Below are 17,891 nucleotides of genomic sequence, written 5' to 3'. Positions count from 1 at the left end.
AGTCTACTCTCTCGGCCTCTCTCTTATTAGGAGCTTCTCTTACTTAAGTCTCTTACTTCTACTAGAGAGAAGATACTTAGAGCGGTAGACTTAAGAGAGAGTAGACTAGGGGGCTAACTGCGGGGAGGGGGCTAGCCTAAGGAGGAGAAGACTTAGAGGGAGAAGCTAGGCCGTGGGCTAAAAAAGGAAGGATATGCCCTTAAGAAAAAGGGTACTTAGAGAAGTCAAATAAAATATAAGGAGTTCTACTTAGTAATTAAGTTCTATATTCTCTTTATTCTTTGATTATATAATTAGAAAAACTACTTCTCTGCGTGTTTTTATGTAAGTTGGTTATAAAAATGGATTTTGACCCGATGGCACAAATAGTCCGCCGTACTTCCAGCCAATCCCTGCCTTGGAAAAGGGCCCGAAGCAAGCGCACGGCTCTGCGGGGACCAACCAAAGGGCCGGGAGGGAAAGAGTGTCACGTGTCAGTCCATTGCGATCTGGGCGACTTCGGTTGAGGGGGAGCATGAGATATGACGATGAAAACTAGTCGAGAGACAGCCGCATATTTCGCTGCAAGAAGATAGGCTAGGTACTGCTCAGGCGCTCTGTCGCTGTTCGAGTGCTCTGTAAGAAGAGTCTCTCTGCCTCTTCCTCCCTTTGAGCCTGTACTTGTAGCCTTGAAGAACTACAGTTCGGGATAGAAAGTAGCTGTGCTTATGTAATGATTTCAATATCACGTGAGTATTATAAAGTTTATGGAAGTGGTTTCGCGTCTCGACGCGATTTTCGGCGTGAAGCAAGGGACAAAGCAGCAGAGACGGAGACGGGGAGAGACGAGAAGGCCACAGCATCTTCGATAGCTCCAGCAACAGTGATACAAGGCTCATCATGATGCAATACGACAGGAATCGAGTTGATACGAAGCGTCGGGCCGGCATTGACCATAAAAAGCGGCAGTTTGCAACGCCCGTCTATAAACATCTTCGATATTCACACCGGCTGAACTTCTATGAGGTGCCGCCAACAGCGGAAATCACTCTGGAACAGTTTGAACAATGGGCAATTGATCGTCTTAGAGGTATGAGGCTCTTCACTTTTAGGTGTTGAAGCTGAGCGATGCTGATTATCTTATAGTTCTATCCGAACTGGAGGCTTGCTCCTATCGAAATAAAACCCCTGCGGAAACAGCTGCTCATATCGCCCCTCTGCTCAAGAAATTCCTCCCGTTGAACTCAAATACCTCTCTAGGCAGCAGTAGTGACGATATACTCCAAGCTGAGAGACAGAAGGACCACTATTCCCATTTTATACTACGGCTTGCGTTCGCTTCAACCGATGATTTGAGGCGACGGTTTGTCCGCCTGGAGTCTATGCTGTTTAAATTCCGGTTTCAGCAAGATGATGCACGGGAAAGGCGCGAGTTTGTGGACAGTTTACACCTGGACTGGGAGACGGTGAGTGACGAGGAAAAGGCCGAGTTGGGCGAGGCTTTACTGGCGTCGACTCCTAGTCTTCGATGGGTCGATGACGAAAGTTGGTTCAAGGTCGACTGGGGGGCTGTACCTGAATTGATCGAACGGCGAAGTATATATGTGAAGAAAGGGAAGGCATATGTACCATTGCGTGAACAACTGAGCATGATTCTTGCGGAATTCACATCCCGGTTGGAAAAGGCTATGGAAGTACGTTTGCACGACAAGATTTGATTGCATATAGGAAGCTAACCAAAAACTTCTAGCTCACCAGTCGTGCCTTACCCCGGCTTGACGAAGATGACCGCCTTTCGCCAATTCTCCAGCATCTTTCTAAGAACTTTGGGACCGCAGACTCTTCTTATTCTGAAGGGGAGGGTGCTGTTCCCGGAGCCCCGATTAATGCCGCCTCAGTTGACGTATTAGCACAGCATTTTCCGCTCTGTATGCGGAATCTACATATGCAACTCCGGAAGAACGCACATTTGAAACATTTCGGGCGACTCCAATATACCCTTTTCCTCAAAGGCATTGGCCTGTCACTTGATGACTGTCTCGTGTTCTGGCGGCGGTCATTCCGGAACATAACTGATGACGAGTTCAACTCCAGATATAAATATAATGTTCGCCATGCATACGGTGATGTTGGCGGTGACATGAACCGGCGAGGACGAGGGTATCCACCATACTCATGCCAAAAGATTCTCACTGATAATGCTCCTGGCACCGGCCAGACCCACGGGTGCCCCTACCGACACTTTTCACCAGATAACCTCGTCTCCCTGCTTGAAACAGTCGGTATAACGGACCGAGAGACCCTCCGCGGTGTACGAGAGGACGTTGGTCGAACCCGTTATCATATTGCCTGCAATCGAGTATTCGAGTATGTTCATAAGAACGAACTAAAGAAAGTTCGGGACGAAGGCATATGGAGTCAAACTGAACTTGATACCATCGTTCACCCAAACGTTTACTTCAAGCGCAGTTACTTGCTGAAGAACCTCAACAATGCACCAAAAACAGAGGTTGAAATGACGTCGTGAAATGCATACAGACTTATGATTTCGGCTGAGGGCAATGTAACGGCATAAGCGGTCATCTTCCTGGACGTTGCCTGCCTATTTATTATTATTATTATTATTATTTCGAATTCTTGTTTATATTTTCGAAGGTTCAATAATTCTAACATTGATTTACCCTGCTTTCTAGAGATAATATATTTATACAGTCCCAAAAAATCCCTGTAACAAGATTAATACTCCAAAATAGTACGACACATATTCATTCATGAGAGAATGAGAGGAATGGCGCAAAAACGAATCTATAGAGCAGTCAGCATAATTGTTACCTCTGCTGATTCCCGGCCTCTCATAAAGCATCAGAATGAGCCATCAAAACCAGGTGCCCAGCAATGGGTATGAAGAATTCCATCTTCGCTCGACGCGAAAACAGCAGTGTCATGGAGGAAAAGACAGGAGCTGCCAATGTAATGTGAATTAATATGTCGGCGTTGTTTGTAAAAGAAGAAGAAAAGGAGGAGAGGAGAGAAAGAGAAAATTTTCGCCATAGGTATTTATACGCAGCGCGTGCCAGGTTTTACCGCTGGCGCTAACTTGGCGGGCTTTCCTAGGGCGGGCGAGAGAGACAACAGCTGCCGCATCCTGCAACCTGGCATCAAATCGGCTTTCCCACCACGACGACGAAGCCAAACCTCCCAGAGAGCTGCCTGGACTTCTGCCAACCTGCTCAACGGGCTCGCTGCCAGCAGACCGCTTTTTCTGATACCTGTGTCCTTTCCTTACATTTAATGTGATTATGCTTGCAAGCTTTTATTGATATACTCGCCTCGTCATCTTGTTTTGTTGTGCTATCTCTCCCTCCCGCCCCCTTGACCTCCGAACCAAACGATCGTACCTCACGGCATCATGGACTACGAGGCTTTGAAAGACCAGTGGAATGATGCGGAGGAGCGCGATGGCGTTCGATTAAGCTGGAATACCTTTCCAAGCACGCGCATGGTTCGTTTTATTTTTTGCAAGGTTCCGGCCAGATCTATGGAGTCGGGAAGTCCTAACAGTGGTTACAGGAGGCATCTCGGCTTGTGGTCCCCATTGGAGCTGTGTACACCCCATTGAAGGAGCGGCCAGAAGGCACCTTGCTTCAGTATGAGCCGGTTACCTGCAAGATGCCTTGCAGAGCGGTCCTCAACCCCTTTGCGTACGTTGCCAAATCTCCCCGCACTTCTTCGATCGAGTTTTCATCGATTATTTCATCAATTAACCATGGTGAATAGCAACGTTGATATTCGTGCACGTATCTGGATATGTCCGTTCTGTCTCCAACGCAACCCTCTTCCGCCGCATTACAAGGATATCACCGAAAATGCCATCCCGCCGGAGCTTCATCCAGAGAATAGCACCGTTGAATATCGGTTAGCCCGCCCTGCGCCTGCGCCTCCAATCTTCCTATATGTTGTCGATACGTGCCAGGAGGAAGACAGTTTGAAGGCATTGAAGGACTCCCTCATCATGAGCTTGTCCCTTTTGCCTGCTAATGCTCTTGTCGGCTTGATCACCTTTGGAACTATGGTACGCCCACCGCTCGACCAAAACCATTACTTCATTCCACTAACGTTATCTCATGCAGGCCCAAGTCCACGAAATTGGATATACTGAGTGTGCAAAGTCATATGTTTTCCGGGGAAGCAAGGACTACTCTGCAAAGCAAGTTCAGGAAATGCTTGGCTTGCTCGCTCCCAATCTCAGAGCCGCTGCACCACAGCAGCCAAACCGGCCAAACCCCGCAAACTCGCCAGCGGCCCGATTCCTTCTCCCAGTACAGCAAGCAGATTATCAGATTACAAATGTCCTCGAACAGCTACAACAAGATCCCTGGCCCGTTGCCAATGATAGGCGTCCGCTAAGATGTACCGGTGTTGCTCTTAGCGTTGCCATTGGCCTGATGGAGACCTCATTCCAGGGTGCTGGTGGCCGAGTAATGTTGTTCACAAGTGGACCAGCATCCGAAGGCCCTGGTCTAGTCGTTGGCCCTCAACTGAAGGAACCAATTCGTTCCCACCACGATATCGACCGGGACAATATCAAATATTTCAAGAAAGCTGTCAAGGTACGATGACAAGTCCTCTCCGCTGAAATGCCACAGATGTGTCTAACGAACTGTAGTTCTACGATAACCTAGCAAAAAGGGCAGCCCACAACAGTCACATTGTGGATATATATGTTGGTTGTCTTGACCAAGTTGGTCTGCTGGAAATGAAAGGCCTGGTTAACTCAACTGGTGGCCATATGCTGCTCACCGACAGCTTCACCTCATCTCAGTTCAAACAGTCTTTTGTTCGGATTTTCGATAAAGATGAGAGTGATAACCTTACCATGGGGTTCAACGCCTCTTTGGAAGTTCTCACTACCAAAGAACTAAAGGTTACCGGCTTGATCGGCCATGCTATCTCTCTCAATAAGAAGTCCAGCTCAGTTGGTGAAACTGATTGTGGAATCGGAAACACCTGCTCTTGGAAGATGTGCGGAATTGACCCTGCTGCAAGCTACGGCCTGTTTTTTGAGATTGCCAACCAGGGTGGGCCAGCACCTATGCAGCAAGGCCCTCATCGAGCCATGATGCAATTCTTAACTTACTACCAGCATTCTTCTGGACAGTACCATCTCAGAGTCACGACCATTGCTAGGCCCCTCAGCAGCCCTGCCGGAGATGCAGCTCTTGCCCACTCGTTCGACCAAGAAGCTGCAGCAGTCTTGATGTCTCGTATCGCAGTCTTCAAGGCGGAAGTTGATGATGGCCCAGATGTTCTAAGATGGGTTGATCGAATGCTTATCAGGCTTTGCTCGCGATTTGCCGATTACAGGAAGGATGATCAAACATCGTTTAGACTTGAGAAGAACTTCAGTCTCTACCCTCAGTTCATGTTCCACCTTCGACGAAGTCAGTTCTTGCAGGTATTCAACAACTCGCCAGATGAGACTGCTTTCTACCGACATGTTCTCAACCATGAGTCGGTCAGCGATTCCCTAGTCATGATTCAGCCTACCCTTGACTCCTACTCGCTTGAGCACGAAGGCAGTCAACCAGTGCTATTGGATTCTGCCTCCATCCATCCAGCTCATATTTTACTACTGGATACCTTCTTCCATATCCTTATCTTCCATGGTGAGACAATGGCAGAATGGAGGAAAGCTGGATACCAGGACCAAGAAGGATATGAGAATTTCAAGGCAATTCTTGACCAGCCAAAGGAAGACGCAAGAGTATACAGCCCTGCCTATAAATAGAATCACTTATATGGCATCACTAACGTCCTTTTCTTTCAGGACCTTATCCAAGACCGATTCCCACTCCCTCGTTTTATCGTGTGTGATGCGGGTGGTTCGCAAGCACGTTTCCTTCTCTCTAAGCTTAACCCATCGACGACACATTCTTCCGGCGGCTACGGAGGTAGTGCGCCCGGTCAGACTATATTCACGGACGATGTTTCCCTTCAAACGTTTATGGACCACCTTATGAAGTAAGTAGCACGTTCAAAAGGTCATTAATCTTTCGTTGCTAACAAGAGTCCTCCTAGACTTGCCGTTTCTGGCACCAACTAATTAGAGAACGGTTCATGTTTTGGAGTGGTAGATGAGTGATAGTGAAAATTCCATGATCAATATTTGCTTAGTTAGTCAATTTCAGTTCTTGAATTCAAATGGCACGCTATTGTTGAGGTACCTCAGGGACCTGTCCAGGGCAGCACGGCCACGCCAACTCTATATCACGTGATAATTTAGGGTCTTGCCCTAACGCGCTAGTTCGCTAAATGGAACAAACCAAATTTGAACTTCGAGCTTCAGTATCTGGAGGCTCGCACTTCATCACCTCACCACCTTTCGACAGAACCAGGAAGATAGACTACCTTTCGCACTCGCCATGCGTAAGTATCATCTCCTCTGGTGTGCTATGGCGGCCGACTGACATTTGTATGATGTGAACAGCTCCAAAGCCAGATCCAACCGAAGTCAAGGTGATGTATGTTTTTTTTTTTGGTCTTCATCATTTTTTACCGAGCCCCTGTACAATCAAATGTGCTAACAATTGCTCTTTCAATAGTCACCTTAGGGCCACTGGTGGTGAAGTCGGTGCCCAGTCTGCCCTCGCTCCCAAGATTGGTCCACTCGGTCTTTCTCCCAAGAAGATCGGTGAAGATATTGCGAAGGCCACTGGTGACTGGGTACGTTTTCGAATAACCAGATGATATCGCATTGGTTACTGTCCGAACCGGACTAATAAGTAAATAGAAAGGTCTCCGTGTCACTGTGAAGCTTGTCATCCAGAACCGTCAGGCTACCATCTCTGTTGTTCCCTCCGCTTCCTCTCTTGTCATCAAGGCCCTGAAGGAGCCCCCACGTGACCGCAAGAAGGAGAAGAACATCAAGCACTCCAAGTCCATTCCCTTCGATGAGATCGTTGAGATTGCCCGCATTATGAGACCTCGCTCTTTTGCCAAGGAGCTCCGCGGAACCGTTCTCGAGATTTTGGGTACTGCTTTCAGCGTTGGTTGCCAGGTCGATGGACGCAGTCCTAAGGATGTTAGCGACGATGTCAAGTCTGGTGAAATTGATGGTATGTGATCCCCTTCATAACTCTACTTGACTTATGCCGGAATACTAACGTGTTTCGCATAGTGCCTTCCGAGTAAATGTAAAACCAAAAGAAAAAGTTAATGAAATGAAATGACAGAAGAGATGCGAAATGAGCACAAAAGCCATTTCCGCTCTTGGTTTCTTCTACTTGTACTACTACTCAGAGAGAGCTTCCCATTACTCCATGGGATTTACGAAGTAACGATTTTTTTTTTTTTCGCCTCATCTACACTTCGTTCCAGTCCCCATACCCCCTCACTGCATTATCTTTCCCCCCCTACCCAGCCTTTGCCAACACTCTGGCCTGTACCGGCGCGAATGTTTTCATTTGAGCAAAATCTCTACGGTACTGGCCTATTTTGGTGCAAAGGAGATCGAGTGACCAACTACTCACCGCGGTATCCTGGATGGTGCTCGGGTATTGTTTCCTTTCAGAGGAATACATGTCCATGCATCTATCCTGTGGATGCGGTGGTCCATCTTGAAGGTCTACATGTCTTCTCAACCTTAAAACCTATAACTTTTCATCTGTTATGAACAGTGTTACCAGGATAGAAGCCTTTACTTCCGAGTACCCTGAACTGCAAGTGGAATGGTTGTATGTTCGTATTATTTGAATGAATGCATTTTTAAACTAGAATCTATGTTTCTTCCCCTTTAGGTAAAGGACACGATCTGATACGCTCATTTCAGCGGAAGCGACAATAATTTTAATAATGCATATTAGGGAACACTTTCTTTTTTATATTCCGCTTCCCCCCGCGCCGAATAGGCCAGACCATGTATGTGCGTATCTGCGTTGGCCCGAGAACCCCGTTTGTAGCAGCCCAACGTAGTGAAGTGAAAAAAATATATTCTTGAACCAATCATTATAATTATTATTACATGGTCGTTCATACATCATACACATGGAGAGAGAATAGACCAAATCAGCTGCTGGCAGGCGAAGATAGAAAAAGAAAAAAAGTAGATGGCCGTTGATATAGCAAGAAGATCTTGTGATTGCAGCTTGCATGTCACATACAGAAGCCTTTCGCCTCTTTGAACGGAGAAGAGATGGAGAATGTGATCAGTTGTAACACCGTCTGGAAGTGGCTTGCAGCTCGCCCACGGCTTGGGACAACGAAGATCGCTCCCTTGACCATAAGCTATGTATGTACGGAGTACTTCGTACCCGAGATCTGGGGGTATGAAAACCCATATATGAGATAGAAGTGCTTTTCATGCCTCATTATGCATATGCTGAAGCTAGATATCAAAAAATATCAACCAATTAGTCAACTACAAAACAAGCTGATATTGCATATGTATCCTGTAGAGCTCTGTATCCGTATATCCGCAGCCTGGATCCGATGCACAAAGCAATAGCGAGCCTTTACCATATCACTTATTGAATGATGCAGGAAACCGTCATATATACGTAGGTAGCCTTGTGCATGTACTTCATGTCCAACCATGCTCGAAGGAGAATTCCGGACAGAACAAAGTTAAATTAAAATTCCCAAGGGAGAAGACCAACTTTTTGAATGCCAAAGCGAAACAATCTCCAGTCTATTTTATTAACCAGTCCGTATAATGTAATAATCGTGGGGGAAAGAGATAATGTAGAGCATTAAGTGGTTAGTAGAACGATAGTACCTGGGAATATGGTGGCTATTCCCGCTTCAGTTTCTTATATATCAAAGAAATAATTAGCCATTTTGATATCTCCATAAGCTATCGGCATTTTCGGATCAGCTCCCGGTCGTCTTGTTTTCCCCATAGTTACATACTGCGGGAATATATTAATAAAGTAGAAAAGGGAAGAATGAAATAAAGAAAATAGCGAAAAATATTTAGGTTTGCCCTCCCGTTGACGGTGATTGCTCAACGTGTCCAAATGCCAGGCCGGATCAAAGAATTGAATCGAAAACCGACTGCATCACGTAACGCTACCCTCCCCTTCCCATGTCGATTGCCAAACACTACGAGCAGGCGAACGGTTCAGGATATTCCTTTCAGCCAAGGATCGCCTTTATCCCGGCCAAGTGGGGACAGCTCTGTGGGTGAATCCATGCTTTCAAGCCTTTGAACCGATCGATGTGGAGTCTCATGTGGATGTAGCCTTGGTTTTTTATATTTCAAGCTATTCGAGTGTGAGATTCATCTCCCGTCGTCCTGTTCTCTGGCCCGTCTGCTGTGAAAGCTAGAGGAAAGAGGCAGACGGGTGGTCGTGTGTCCTTGCTTCAACAAACGCCTGTCACGTATACGCAGGAGCCGAAGCCGAGCACACCTCGTGTCTGCGAGCAAGCAACGCTGACTCCAGAAGTGAAGGGAGCGGAGGTATCAGTGGGACCGTTGGAGCCACAGCGGAGTCATCCTTTCCCAAATGAAGAATGCTCCGCAGACCATGTATGCTGACGATATCCAACAGGTGCCAAGCTGTGACCTGGCCCATGTACAGGAAGTACCCATGCGTGTCATCAAATATCGAGCGAAGGGGAAAAAATAATCAAAGCGCAGCAGGAGGACGCAGATACTGCTTTTTCCCAATACCTGTTCCACAGGCCATACCATACTTTTTTCTTTTCTTCTTCTGGAGGCTGCGATAAGGCGAAGCTGAGCTAGTTGAAGAAGAGCATATAAAGATGCTGGAAGAAGAGTTCGAAACAGGCCAGTGAAACATGATTAATCACACGGTTAAGCCTCGCCTAAGTGTGGAGCCATATAGAGAGCTCATCCACAGCCACGCAGAGGTGTTGTCAGTTGCCGCGAGCCAAGATGATATTGCTGATGTGATGATGATGACGGGTAGAGGATCGTTTGGTTGTTAAGGTGGTGGTGAGATCGGTGTAATCCTCCCGGCGTTTCCGAAGCAAAAATGGCTTTGCCATATTAAGTATCTCTGATGAATATCTTGGAATTTCCCTTTTCATGATGCGCGAAGCCCATCGAATCGCAGGTCAACACTGGAGAGAATAATACCCTTACGGGTGCATTGTTCGGGGCCGCTCTGGAAGAGGCCCAAGGTCCCAATCAAGCCACAGTGACATCTGGGCGTTTAACGGTCATCAGTATCACCCACACAACAGTGGGCAAAGGCAAGCTGATTATCGCCAAACCAGGTGGACGCCGACGCTGGTCCCAGAATAATAGGTTCCGCCATACCGTATATGTATGCAGAGTTGCGCCCTCAGCCCATTATCAAAAGTGGAAGAGATGCCCACAAGTGAGAGGAGGTCACTCATCCTTCGACTACATCGTTGTCACCAGGGGAGAGGAGAGGCCACTCTGGTCAGAAATGTGTCAACGTCCCATACCATCCCATAGAAGTCCAATATACTCCATCCAAGGCACATCGACATGCACCACCCATCCACACACAACCCTTTGAACCTGCACAGCTAGGCTGCATCCCTGTCCTGAGACCTGCGAGCCCGTTGCTTTTTCCCTGTGGTCGACTAGTAAGAAGTGGCCGCCCAGCCTGGTCCCTGTCACCACCCGTCCCACCTTCGACCCTCCCTCCCCATGCCTCTAATAATAGCCCCATCAGTAGCATGTTGATGGGCGTTTTTTCTTTGCTGCGATCGCCTAAGCCCACCGCGTTGCTTGGCTGCTGTGGTCCAACTGCCTTCGACTCCAACTGATATTTTTGCTGGGCGGTTCTATCGTCTGCATCATATTCTGCACCGTCTCGCTGTCTTGAGGTATTGTCACTGAACGGCCGTCCAGTGGCTATTATTCCTCCCTTGTCCACCAACGCCGTCCCCCCCTTCTTCCATCCTTCTCCGTCTCCTTGACTTTCTGCCTTTCCATTCCTTCCAGGCTATAGAGTTGGCGTTAAGCACACTTTATACGCTTGCCGTGTTGGTGTGGACCTGGCTCGCCCTAGCGGCTAACATCCATCTCCAGTTGAAAACAAATCTTCTGTTCTTCGGTTTGCCTTGGTCTTCATTTTTCTCCTTCTCTCTCTTTCTCTTGTTTCTTCTCTTGTTATCTCTTTCTGCTGCCCCTGGCTCTGCCTCTCTAGCTCGATCGACTGGCTCTTCTTCGACCCTTTCTTCCCCCCTCCCCTCTGCTCCTCTCGCTCCTACCCGTTCGCCTGCATCTCGCCAGGGCCGCTAACTGTGGCGTCTCTTGTCCCCGATCTCTTGAAACCTCCTGGCCTGACCTCATATGTCTCCACCGTCGCCGCCAGGGCAGGCTTCAACCCAGCCAGGAATTTAGTGCTTCGGTCGCGAGAGCCCATAAATCTTCCTCGTCTGCTTGTTAAGTAAGTCGACTCCAGACCTTCGGATCAACGAACGCGGTTTTGCTGTATTCAAAAAGCGGAATTTCTTGTCGCTCTCTTCATCGTGTGTTTGTCCGTCTGTCAGCCTCTGTCTGCTGCGCTTTGGTCGTCGTCGTCGTCGTCGTCGTTGTTCTTTTCCTTTTTTTTTTGCTTTTCATTTCCTCTCTCGCCCTCACCGCCCTGGGTCCGTCCCTTTTTTTGTCTTTCACGACCGGCAAAAACTCCAACCTCACTTCCATCAACAACCGCAGAAACCGCAGCTCGACCGCGATACCTGCGGCCATCCTCACCTCGATCACTCCTTATCCCGTTGATGGCTTGGAGCAACGGCCTGCGTGTGTACTGACGCTGACGTCGCTTGCCAGAAACCGACCCTCCTTCATCGCGTGCGGCTGAGCCGGACTGCAACCACCCATTAAGCCTCCGGTTTGCTCAGGGCAGTGCCCTTCCAACATACGTTACCAGAGAACCCTGTACTATTCAGATCCAAATCTCTCTCTTTCTCTCTCTCTCTCTCTCTATCTCCTCACATCGGCCAGGAGTCATACGTGTCCGTGATGTGGCCTCGAAAACGAACAAGAAGATTCCTTGGTTGATGAAGAACTCTGCTTCGCCCGTCATTTTCGAAGTAGTTTTTTTCTTCTTTTATTTTGCAATAGACACGACTGATAGATAGGAGTGATAGAGGAGGGAAGACGGAATTCAAAATGCTGCCGTCAGTGGCACACCAGCCTCTCCAGTTCCTCCCGCACCGCCATACTCAGTCCGTTTACTCAGCCAATACTCCTTACGAACTCCACGGACAAGGCATACATTCTTTCCAGGATGACTTCCAAATCTCACAATACGCCAACCACGGGCCATCCTCTTTGATCAGAGGGAGCAGGACGCATTGCCCACGACCAATCCAGCGGCCTGAGATACACAGCCTGTCAGATGGCCGATTACCCGGCAGTTCTGCCTCGCAAGAGAATACGTTACGACGGAAAACACCCAATGGTACTCTTGCTGCCGGCTACGATGCTACTCCTGGAGATAGGTCTATTCAGCAGCCTGCTACCAAACACATTCTCGTCTCCTCGCTCGATAATAGCCAGATAATGCCCCAACCTGGCCTCTCCCTCGATCCTCTACAGCAATTTAAGACCGTCGAACCGCTACCTCTTTCGCAGCACCAAAATTTTCCTCCCGCGTTCAAGCAAGATGCAAATAGAATAAATACTGTGCACAACGGTATACCACAAGACTTTCCAAACACTAACTGGATTAGATCTCTAAATCCCCCTCAAGGAGGCATCGACTCGGTTTTAAATCAGGCCTCCAGCTTATCTACAGGTCAGAGGTATAACTACTGGCAGAACCTGCCCACAGTTCCCACAGTGCTTGCGTCCTCTTTTCAACCTGGCCTCGGGAGCCCTGAGTCCGCCGCTACAGCGCAGTATGGCCAATACTGGCCTGACGGGCCATACATGCCACCGTACCGACCTGCCACTTTTGGAGATACGAGATATCAATCTACCCCGTCATTAGGACAACACTCGCTGCCCACTAATAACAGGCTCGCAGACGCTCAATCACTTTTTAACAGACAATCTCTCCCCCCTTCCGAATTTCTTGCACCAGGCTTCTCCTGGAACCCACTCCCAGCCCAGTCAGCTATAAACGCGCAACAGCAGCATCAAGTTTATGCTCACGACCTCTCAAGACCGCAACAACATTATGCTCCCAGTCATATCCCTCAAAAGGCGCCCGATCAAATCTGGGATCAACCCCAGTTGCAGTATGGGCCATCACTTCCTTCAAAACATGATGTACATCATTTGGATTCGGTTGACTCTTTACGTTGGCAACAAACTTCACGGAATGGCTTGCATCCATCTACATCCAACGTTGCCAGATCGCCGAGGAACCCTGAGTTCAAAGAGAAGACCCTCTCATGGGCTCATAGCGTTTACGTCGATCTTCTTGCATCGTTGCATAATGCCAGGAAGAAAGCCAGTCAGGGTGCAGATTCCCAGTCTCGCGAGCCTCTCAAACCTAGCATATACCCTAAACCCCCAAGGCAACCAGCCTCCGACTTCTCACATTCCGAAAACATGGCCAGAAAACCTAAGAGTCGCGATCCACAAGTCCAGGCCATGAACATGCACCCGCAACGAAGCCATTCCATCCACCTAGATCAATCCGTGGGTGGATTTTTCGACACAAAGAGACACCCTGCCCACAGGCAATTCCCATCCATTGATGATTCCGCTCAGTTGAGGCATCTAAATCAGCCCTTCGATCATGGAATGTCTTCTGACATGTCGATGAATGGATATCGGACGATCCGGCGTAGTCATGGGGCTTCGATGTCTCGTATGTTCAGCCCTGCGCACGAAGCAATGTCGATATCTGAAAAGGCTGTTTCTGCTTTGGAAATGCTTGGTAGTCTCTGCAAGGAGAGTGGCTGGACATGGATCGATGGAATGCTCATTGGTGGCTGCCTTGCCTATGGCCTAGGTGACTATAACAGAGCTCTGCGTTGGTATAACCGAGTTATCAACCAAGATTCTACGTAAGTCTGGATTCTAACATATTCCATTCAAAGAGAGTTATACTAACTGTAACTATAATAGGCACGTTGAAGCAATATCCAATCTTGCTGCCTCGCTTCTTGCTTTGGAACGTCGAGAAGAAGCTCTTCAGCACTGGTTGCGAGCTATAAAATTACGCCCATGCTACTTTGATGCTGTCGAACATCTCATCGGATTGTTATGCAGCAGTCAGCGAGGGAGGGAAGCTGTCAATATCGTTCAATATGTTGAAAATTCTTTAAGATTACCACCAAGCGGTGACTATTTCAAGTCTAATCGTGCCTGCGATCAGTCCGATACGGAGTCAGAAGATAGGGAATCCAGTGTATCGACTACAGAATCCGCCGATAAAATGGCATTTGATTACACTGACAGCATCCAGAGCCCACTGGAATTTGCGGGTCTGACCAATCTACCCCTGGCTTTGGGTCGAGTGGTTATGCTATTCCTGGGGCCGATAATGGCAGAATCCTTGGTCTTATACATGCCAAAGGAAACATGCTGTATGCACTGGGTGACAATGTGGCCGCTGCTGGAGCCTTCGAGGAAGCAATTCTCATCAGCACAGGCAAACGACGAGGAATGAAGAGCCTTATCCGCCATATCCTTTCGGCTTTTGCCGATGATAACAGGCGCGGCATTCCTACTTGCCGGCCGTATGATCCCAAAGAAACCGTACTGCTATTTCCAGACAAGGCACTGCAAACGGCAAAGCTAGTATTCCACCCGCATGGCATATTGCCCGGCCTTCAATTTCTCCCAGACGGTCTGGCCAAAAGAGCTGCAATTTCTACAACCAGCAACTCGCTACTTTCGCTGGCCAAGATATACCAGGATGGTATGGCCTCGACATCTTCAAATGGAACCCTGAGAAGCACACCAGGCGTTCGAGATATTCTTGCTTTATACTACCTGTCGCTGTCGCTACAACCCAGCCCATCAACAGCAAATAACGTCGGGATCCTCCTCGCAGGAATTCAAGGAACCTCTGCTAAATCCGTCCGCACGGCTGGTGAATATCAAATTCCAGATATTCCTGGTGTCACTCCTGGCAGTGGCATTGCACTTGCTTTGGCTTATTACAACTATGGCCTCACCCTTGACTCAAGACACGCTCATCTCTACACTAACCTAGGGAGCCTTCTCAAAGATATCGGCCAGTTGTCTGTTGCAATTAAGATGTACGAATTGGCTGTCCAATGTGACAATAAGTTTGATATTGCACTAGCCAACCTCGCAAATGCTGTAAAGGATTCTGGCAGAATCAACGATGCCATCGGATACTATCGGCGAGCCGTGAATGCTAACCCAGATTTTGCTGAGGCAGTATGTGGCCTAGCAAATGCATTGAATTCTGTTTGCAACTGGGGAGGTAGAGGAGGCATCTCTCCCGGCCGTGGAATCAGGGATTTGTGGCACGTCGATGATCAAGGCCGGCTACGTGATGCAAAGGAGGTGACATCTGATACGGGATGGATCAAACGAGTTGTTGATATAGTTGACAAACAACTGAAGGACGGTGAACTTTGGGGCTGTGGCACTCTTCAGAACCTAACCCCGGACCAGTTGTGTTCGGCCCTAATGTCTCCGTCCAGCAATACCACGGATGCAATGAGCAGACGAACAGCGCTCAATTCCTTGCTACGTTCCTGGTCAGGGAAAAGGTGGGAAGGGTCCCGGACTGTGCGACTGATAGAACGAATGGTGAAGTATATTGGCTGGCAGTGGTATCAAGATCGATATGTGCACCGCAGAGAATACCCAGCTTCGAGGTATGCACGTCCTAATTTTCCAGGGGCACTCACCCCGCCCAGTGCACCGACTGTCTTACCATTTCATACATTTACTTGCCCATTATCTGCAAAGCAAATTCGCCATATCTCTCAGCGCAACGGGTTGCGTATTTCCTGTTCCACGCTGCGTTCCCCATGGCTTCCTGCTACGGTATATCCACCTCCAGCTCCGCCGAATCCGCAAATCATAATTGGTTATGTCTCGTCCGACTTCAACAATCACCCTCTGGCTCACCTTATGCAGTCCGTTTTTGGCCTTCATAACCCAAGTCGTGTAAAAGCGATTTGTTATGCAACGACAGCCAGTGATAATTCCATTCATCGTCAACAAATCCAACGGGAAGCTCCTGTTTTCCGTGATGTTAGTAGTTGGTCCGTTGATCGATTAGTGGATCAGATTGTCAGAGATGGTGTTCATATTCTCGTCAACTTAAATGGTTATACACGTGGTGCTCGTAACGAGGTGTTTGCAGCTCGGCCTGCGCCTATACATATGTCCTTCATGGGGTTTGCTGGGTCATTGGGTGCGGAATGGTCTGACTACATTCTAGCCGATGAACTCTCTATTCCACCTAGTACTCTGGCCCCTCGAGGACAATCCGCAAGGATAGAAGATCGTCTGTATGACGTGGATCACAACGAAGATGCCGATGACTGGATATATAACGAGAAAATTGTGTATACCAAGCACACCTTCTTCTGCTGCGATCACAGGCAAAGTGCACCAGATGCACGCGCGCCCAGGTTGACATGGGAAGAGGAGCAAGCAAATAGGTGGAAGATGCGCAAGGAACTGTTCCCCGACCTCAAGGATGATACAGTAATTCTCGGTAACTTTAATCAGCTGTACAAGGTATGTCTGCAAAGCGCATTGAACCAAAACATAACATGAGTAAACTAACAATGGAGCTACTAGATCGAACCAACAACGTTCCGTACATGGCTAAGGATTTTAGCCGGTATTCCTAATGCAATACTCTGGCTCCTCCGCTTCCCTGACGTTGGTGAGCACAATCTCCGACAAACAGCAAAAGCCTGGGCCGGCGAAGCAACTGCATCAAGGATCGTATTCACTGATGTTGCGCCAAAACACACACATATTTCCCGTGCTCGCATCTGCGATCTTTTCTTGGACACGCCAGAATGTAATGCTCACACCACCGCGGCTGACGTCCTTTGGAGTGGCACACCACTCCTCACGTTTCCACGGTACAAATACAAGATGTGCTCTCGCATGGCATCTAGTATTCTAACAAGTGCGCTTCCGCAGACGGAAGATGGAAAACAAGCTGCGAGACAGTTGATTTCTTCAGATGAGGTTGAATATGAAAAAACTGCAATTGAACTGGGTTTGGGGATGAAGTACGAACTTGGCAATAACCAAGGCAGTGCAAGGGGGCGATTGTTTGAACTTCGGAAAATGCTTTACTTGAATCGGTGGGAAAGTAAACTGTTTGATACCCGAAGATGGGTCAATGATTTGGAAGAGGCGTACGAGAAGGTTTGGGCGAACTGGGTTCAAGGAGAAGAGAAAGATATATGGCTATGATGGGTGTATCTTTCACGACTTATCTGTTTTGCTTCTGATTTCCCTTCCTTTTTTTTTTCTTTTTTCTTTGGATTTTAAATATTTTCCTCCTGTTTTTACCTTGATCACCCACTTTATAATTCCCCTTGCTGTTATTATCTGTTTGAGATGACCTGGAGCGATACCAAGTCGGCTTATCCACGCTTTCATGGGCAATTTCGCACTTTGTTGACCCTATGAGTGTTTTAATTATGCAATATTCCCGCCTTATTATGCCGTCCATGCGGGCTCCTGTGATATGACCATCATGTACTTGATTTTGATTTGTTTTCCCCTTTCTTCGATTTGATACCTCAACCGCCTTCGTAGCGAGTTGGCCCTCTGCATAGCGGAAATGTTTATTAGCACCTATGCCCGTCTTTGTTTCTCACTCGGCCATCATATACCAGTGATTTTATCTCCGCCCCTTTTCTAGATTTGTTTGGGCTTGTTTCCGGCGATCTTACCTCTAGCAAAATATACCACCACAGCACCGTTGACCGTTGACTGTTGACTGCTACTTCACCTTTTCTCTCCTTTGACCTGTATAAAACATCCACTGTTGGTTAAT

General features: G+C 48.0%; 5 protein-coding genes across 7 annotated transcripts; 4 read left to right on the top strand and 1 right to left on the bottom strand.

Annotated features, from left to right (window-relative positions):
- Nucleotides 1-468: 468 nt before the first annotated feature.
- Nucleotides 469-1,836, bottom strand: TERG_12376 (uncharacterized protein). Its single transcript, XM_047751341.1, has one exon. The coding sequence runs from the start codon at nucleotides 927-929 to the stop codon at nucleotides 588-590; it is 342 nt and encodes a 113-aa protein (XP_047606810.1). The 5' UTR covers nucleotides 930-1,836; the 3' UTR covers nucleotides 469-587.
- A 1,243-nt stretch (nucleotides 1,837-3,079) lies between these two features.
- On the top strand, nucleotides 3,080-6,082 carry TERG_06173 (protein transporter SEC23; the record flags this gene model as incomplete). Of its 3 annotated transcripts, XM_047748561.1 has the most annotated exons (7): nucleotides 3,080-3,481; nucleotides 3,550-3,680; nucleotides 3,757-4,051; nucleotides 4,110-4,589; nucleotides 4,646-5,743; nucleotides 5,807-6,000; nucleotides 6,058-6,082. In XM_047748561.1, the coding sequence occupies exons 1-7, from the start codon at nucleotides 3,389-3,391 to the stop codon at nucleotides 6,080-6,082; spliced, it is 2,316 nt and encodes a 771-aa protein (XP_047604545.1). In that variant the 5' UTR covers nucleotides 3,080-3,388. The 3 variants fall into 3 exon arrangements, with proteins under 3 accessions (XP_047604545.1, XP_047606809.1, XP_047606808.1); XM_047750114.1 differs by having other exon boundaries at nucleotides 3,080-3,680; XM_047750113.1 differs by having other exon boundaries at nucleotides 3,080-4,051.
- Nucleotides 6,083-6,401: 319 nt separating this feature from the next.
- Nucleotides 6,402-7,170, top strand: TERG_06172 (60S ribosomal protein L12; the record flags this gene model as incomplete). The annotated part of the gene is made up of 5 exons (XM_047748560.1): nucleotides 6,402-6,405; nucleotides 6,467-6,500; nucleotides 6,582-6,702; nucleotides 6,770-7,094; nucleotides 7,157-7,170. 5 exons carry the CDS (start codon nucleotides 6,402-6,404, stop codon nucleotides 7,168-7,170), a joined length of 498 nt encoding a protein of 165 aa, XP_047604544.1.
- A 4,921-nt stretch (nucleotides 7,171-12,091) lies between these two features.
- TERG_12375 (uncharacterized protein) lies at nucleotides 12,092-14,285 on the top strand (the record flags this gene model as incomplete). The annotated part of the gene is made up of 2 exons (XM_003233125.2): nucleotides 12,092-13,941; nucleotides 14,003-14,285. Coding segments are annotated over 2 exons (2,133 nt in total), but the record flags the coding sequence as incomplete, so codon positions are not given.
- A 173-nt stretch (nucleotides 14,286-14,458) lies between these two features.
- On the top strand, nucleotides 14,459-17,302 carry TERG_12374 (uncharacterized protein; the record flags this gene model as incomplete). The annotated part of the gene is made up of 2 exons (XM_047751340.1): nucleotides 14,459-16,606; nucleotides 16,670-17,302. The coding sequence occupies 2 exons, from the start codon at nucleotides 14,459-14,461 to the stop codon at nucleotides 17,300-17,302; spliced, it is 2,781 nt and encodes a 926-aa protein (XP_047606807.1).
- Between the last annotated feature and the right edge of the window lie 589 nt (nucleotides 17,303-17,891).

Source organism: Trichophyton rubrum, assembly GCF_000151425.1.
Source record: "Trichophyton rubrum CBS 118892 genomic scaffold supercont2.7, whole genome shotgun sequence".
NCBI classification, from domain to species: domain Eukaryota; kingdom Fungi; phylum Ascomycota; class Eurotiomycetes; order Onygenales; family Arthrodermataceae; genus Trichophyton; species Trichophyton rubrum.
This window is presented reverse-complemented; position numbering and strand designations above follow the sequence as displayed.